This window comes from Grammomys surdaster, unplaced genomic scaffold, assembly GCF_004785775.1.
Source record: "Grammomys surdaster isolate TR1022 unplaced genomic scaffold, NIH_TR_1.0 374, whole genome shotgun sequence".
NCBI classification, from domain to species: domain Eukaryota; kingdom Metazoa; phylum Chordata; class Mammalia; order Rodentia; family Muridae; genus Grammomys; species Grammomys surdaster.
The window spans coordinates 722983-728765 of record NW_021604793.1 but is presented as its reverse complement, the minus strand read 5'-3'; the positions used below and the strand labels follow the sequence as shown (position 1 = coordinate 728765).

The 5783-nt window shown below is 39.9% G+C and overlaps 1 protein-coding gene across 1 annotated transcript in view; it reads right to left on the bottom strand.

Annotated features, from left to right (window-relative positions):
* Window positions 1–3207: 3207 nt before the first annotated feature.
* Sp1 (Sp1 transcription factor) overlaps window positions 3208–5783 on the bottom strand; it is a 25192-nt gene continuing 22616 nt past the window's right edge. The window contains exons 5-6 of the mRNA XM_028781126.1: window positions 4296–4495; window positions 3208–4028 (exon numbers count right to left, since the gene is read on the bottom strand). Of these exons, the coding sequence (XP_028636959.1) occupies window positions 3715–4028; window positions 4296–4495 (514 nt within the window). The 3' untranslated portion in view covers window positions 3208–3714. The remainder of the gene's footprint in view (window positions 4029–4295; window positions 4496–5783) is intronic.

The window sequence follows — 5783 nt, the reverse complement described above, 5'->3', positions numbered from 1 at the left end:
CTGCAGCTTCCAGTATTCACATAATGTGAAGTATTAACAATACAAAATATATTCTGAAAGTCAAACACCTGCAGTTCATAGTGCTTTCTCAGATTTGTTAAAAAAATACAATGCTTAGTTTTCTATATAAGATATACAAAAGCAAAAAATATATGTATATAGTAGAAATAAATCAGCCATAGTAATTTACAGCTTTAGTCTCCCACCCTCCCCAAATTATAACACCTTCATCCCATACTTCAGTCTATACTTTCTGTGATTAAAGGGTCTATTAGGCTGAGAAAGAGAGTGCCCATTAGGAGGTCCCTGAAGGACAATGGTGGGTCGGTCCTTTCTAGGAAAAAGATGACACAGTCAAATAGTTTGTAGATGAATACAAATGGGCAGCCTAGGACAAGGGAAATGAATTCTCTAAGATTACTATTTCTGCTGGGTGTGGTGGCATACATCTGTAACCTTAACATTTCAAAGGCCAAGGTGGACAGATCTCAGCAGCCTGGACTACATATGAATTCAGACCAGCCAAGAGTACCTAAAAAGATCTATTTCAAAACAAAAAACAAGATTACTACATTGGTGGTCACCCACCACTTAGCAAGGTGCAGCCATTTTTTTTTTTTAAAAATTAAGTAAAAAATCATGAAGGCTGGACATAGTGACATATACTTGTAATCCCAACACTTGGAGGCAAAAAAATTATTCAAAGTTCCAGGTCAGTCTGAGTTACATAGTGAATTCCAGGCTAGCCTAGGCTACAGAGTAAAACCCTGTCTCAATGAAACAAAACAAACAAAAAATCCCACACCAATAACAAAAATGTAATGAAAAGAATTTTGGAATCAATATGGTGCCAATTATGTTAAATTCTGATGGCCAAAAGTTTGGGGAAAGGTTATTTTTCAGTCATGAGACCCTGACTAGAGGAATGTAGTCTCTTAACTGTGGAAAAGGCTGAGTGGCTCATAGACAGGGACACAAGAGCAGAAGCTGATTCCATTTTATGGTTAAGACACCAGAGAAGTAAATGTAAAAAGCAGAAAGAATCTGATGTAAATTAATTCATGGTAATGTTAACGTAGCGGATGTTGAGGGGAAATCCTCAGCTCTTCACCAGAGAGAGAACTTATCCAAAGGCTTATCCTCCTCAGCATTACTAAGCCAGCTTGTATCTAATCACCTCATACTGAACAAGATTCTATTCCTTGAAATTTTCTAGCAAAATACTGCACACTCCAGTGAGTTATCCTGCCCTCTTCCTCCAGATGCCAAAGTACATGATTATAAATGTAAAGTAACACAGTTTGAGTTCTGCTTTTCTTTAGGAATAAAAGGTGTGGTGGTGGCTGAGGACAGATAACTTTTACTTCAACATTAATAACATGTGATTTGGGGACAGTCCCTTGAAATATTTCCTGAGTCTTGATAACAGTATTAAGTCTGCACAGAAAGGACCAAATGGGATAAACTAATGTTAATATTTCAAGCTAACAATACCATAAACTTATCAGGAACCTAGTTTAGATGGAATTTACATAAAATGTATAATAACACTATAATCTTATTTGTAGCCAAGATAGAGAAGTTAGAATAAGGAATCCACTATAGATTTGGATGTTGATTTCATTTTCAAACACAAAAATAGTTTCTTCTTTAGAAAGTGCACTAGGATATCCCCCCACCCCATAATTGTTAACCGATTTAGCATGAGCAGAGAACTGACCTTAGGAACATACCCAAGTTTTATGACCAATTTCTAGATAATGGACCTGAAAGGCGTTTCGATCTGAATTTATTTTTCAACAATTTCAAATATAAGTTCTCATCTGCATGTAGATATATACAGGCATGAACACATTCACACACAGTCATACACAAACATTTTAGTTTCTCTATCAGATCAGGGTAATTTTTTATTGCAGGTCTCTTTAAATATTGGCTAACAGAAAACCTATCCCCAACCTAATAGATTTCACACATACACTCAACCACTTCCATACTTCCTCACAGTGAAAAGCTCTCTGACAAGATAGCAGAAGGTCAAGAGAGACAATGCTTTAATGGCTGGCCTTGAGGACAATTCTGGTTGCATTTAAGTCTCAGTGTCAAATACACTGAAGTTTCCCTGCCGATATAATTTTTGGATCAGTCTCTTCTGGAATCAGGCCATAGAGAAAGCAGGATAATTTCTCCCAATTTCTCCTATAATCCACAGTGGTAAGACAAGATTTATTTTTGTTCTGGGCTATCATTCCCATGATTGTGTGCTTCCCTTTCCCTTAGGAACCACCCAAGTACATCTAAGGAAGAGTTAAGGGGGACTTTTTTTTTTAAAGAACCACTTTTGCCACTGGCATAAGTTCTGCACTCTACAGAATGGAGAGTCCGGATAGATTCACTGGCTGATGCTCCTTAACATTAAAACATTAACAGGAAGGAAATACAGAAATGCTCAAAAGAGGAAGTGCACTCACTTCCTCTCAGAGTGTGAACTCAGAAGCCCACACATTGAGGCATAGAGCTATTTGGAAGACAATGATACTGAAATCTGAATAATTCCACTAACTTCTGAACACAAGACTATGAGTTATTTCCTTTTCTGAGAACATCTTTTTCATACTGAAAGCTGCTGCCTACTATTTGACCATTTTGACAGTATATCTCCTTCAAAGGGTCTCTTGTACAATTCCACAGAAAGACTTCTGATTTCTGATGTTTAGAACAGCTAATAAAGGGAGACCATTTTGACTCTACAGCACTAAGAAGGTGCCTGCGTTAGTAGTATTTTGAACACTCCCTCCATAGCTACTTCAAGCATCAGACTACATACACTTCAAGGCTTATCCACGCCATTGCTCGAACTAAGGACTTTAAAATATCAACAGAAGTGCCTAATCCAGGAATCACTGTCAAAAAACAACACAGGAAGTGATCATGTGAGAAAAAGGGAGACAAAAAGGATTGAGTCAGGAAAGGTGTGCAAGGAGCTGATCCCAAATAAAGTAACAAAATTAAGAAAGAAGACACATTATATATGTATATATGAACTAAAAGCAGAGAGTATGAATGCTTACTCTGGTGGGATGCCAGGACAACATTTATAGGAAAGCTTGATGTGTCATGATAAGGCTCAGCCATTGAGAAATAAGGCAATATTAAAAAAAAAAAAAAAAAAAGAAAAGAAAAGAAAAAAAAAGAAAAAAAGACCAAGGTATTTTGGTCACAGAATGGTCTTTTTCCTCCTCCCAGCCAGCCCCTGTGAAAGCATCTCTATATATTTTTTAATATATATATATATATAATATAGAATCTGTTTTTGTTAAAAAGTATTTCAATGATCATATATATTTATCAAGGCATGATGGCTTTAGGAAAAGGGTAGGGGGGGAATCCATCATGGGAGAGCTAAGAGGGGAAAACAGGAAGAAGAGGCTGGGGTAAGAAGTGTAAGAAGAACCTGGGACAAGATAAATGCTGATCAAAGGGTGGCACCAACACAATTCTCACTAATATCTTCCATTTTCAAGGAGTCACCAGTGACATAGCTGGGTGCCACGATCCCATCTCTTCTTTTGTACCATCTCCCAATTTTTCCTACCACCAAGCACATTAATGCCTCATGGCTCTCTCTTCCACATGTCTCTTGGACCCATGCTACCTTGCATCCCAGGCTTGGTGGGTGTTGGCCCATATGTCTCTGGCCCTGGGTGTCTAATCTTAGAAACCATTGCCACTGATATTAATGGACTGCAGCTCTGTCACCTGCATGACGTTGATGCCACTGTTGGCAAGGCGGGCAATACCCTCTGGACAGATGGCCTCCATGGCTACCATATTGGTGGTAATAAGGGCTGAAGGAGTGGCAGTGCCACTGCCTTCTGAACCTGCCCCACTGTCCAGGGGCAATGTGCCCACACTCAGGGCTACACCTGGGCCTCCCTTTTTGTTCTGGTGGGTCTTGATATGCTTTGACAGGTGATCACTCCTCATGAAACGCTTAGGGCACTCAGGACAGGCAAATTTCTTCTCTCCTAGATTTAAAAAAACAAAAAAAACAGAAACAAAAAAAGGTAAATTAGCCAAAAAGCAATCAGAAAAAAGTTGGGGTTGATGTGTGTCCTTCAAAATCCCCCTTGAAATCAAACTCCTTATTAAAACCTTCCAGACTAACTCAAGTACTCTTGGAGACACAGTTAGAGTCACATATGCATTGTTCAGGGATTTCAGTTAGCTTCACAGGCATACATATCATTTCTTTTCTTGTTTACTATTTTCCCTTTACCTTGGGTCTTACGCACCTGTATGTGTACGTTTATGTCTCTGAAGCTCATCCGAACGTGTAAAGCGCTTCCCACAATATGCCCAATTACACATGAATGGCCTCTCCCCTGTATGCCAGCGCAAGTGTGCCCGGAGATGTGAGGTCTTGCCATATACTTTGCCGCATCCCTGGATATGACAAATGTGCTGTTTCTTTTTGCCAGGATCTCCAGAGCCTCTGAGAATGAGAAGATAGTGATTTATTACTCTGGAGATAGAAATTAAGGAACCAAGAGGTGTGAGAAGCAATTACGTAACTCATTCTTGTTTGTTTGTTTTTGAGAGTCTCTCTCTGTAGCTCTGGCTGTCCTGCAACTCACTAAGTAGACAAGGCTGGCCTTGAATTCAAGAGATCCACTTGCCTCTGCTTGCATAAAACTAGGTAGGATTAAAGGTGTGTGTGCCATCATACCTGTAACTAGGACTTACTATTTTTGGCACTCCAAAGAGACAACTGGATCTTTGTGAGTTCAAGAGAAGCCTGGTATACAGAGCCAAGTTTCAGGACAGCCAGGCCTGTCACACAGAGAACTCTGTCTCTCGAATCAAAATGTTAGATTTTAGATTTATTTATTTTATGAGCATTTTGCCTGCACACATGTACGTGCACCACAGTACGCCTGGTGCCTAATGAATTCAGAGGAGGATGATAGGTCTCCTGGAACTGAAGTTACATATGGTTCTGAGCTACCGTATGGGTACTTGGAATCTAAACCAGTCCTCTGAAAGAACAGTCAATGCTTTTAGCTGCTGAGCCACTGTTCCAGCCCCTGTTATTTTTCTTTTGTTGTTGTTGTTGTTGTTTGTATTTGGAGACAGGGTTTTTCTGTGTAGCCCTGGCTGTCCTGAAACTCACTCTGTAGACCAGGCTGCCTCAAACTCAGAGATCCACCTCCTTCTGCCTCCCAAGTGCTGGAATTAAAGGCATATGCTACCACACCTAGCTTGTGTTTTTTGAACTTTTATTTTTTATTGGGAGCTAGAGAGATGGCTTAGTAGTCACAAGTGCTTTTGCTCTTCTAGAAGACTGGAAGAGCAACTGCAACCAAGTGACCCACACTACCAGATTCAGAGACGCTAATGTCCTCTCTGGCCTATTAGCTGCATGCAAATACACAAAATATTTTTTAGGTTTTTTTTTGTTTTTTGAGACACAGTTTCTTTGTGTAGCCTTGGCTATCCTAGAACTTGCTCTGTAGACTCAAATTAACAGAGGTCCAACTGCCTCTGCCTCAAGAGAGCTGGGATTAAAGTGCATCACCACCCAGACAAATAAATCTTTAAAAAAAAAAAAAAAAAAAGGCCGTGCGGTGGTGGCGCACGCCTTTAATCCCAGCACTTGGGAGGCAGAGGCAGGCGGATTTCTGAGTTCGAGGCCAGCCTGGTCTACAGAATGAGTTCCAGGACAGCCAGGGCTATACAGAGAAACCCTGTCTCGAAAAACCAAAAAAAAAAAAAAAAAAAGA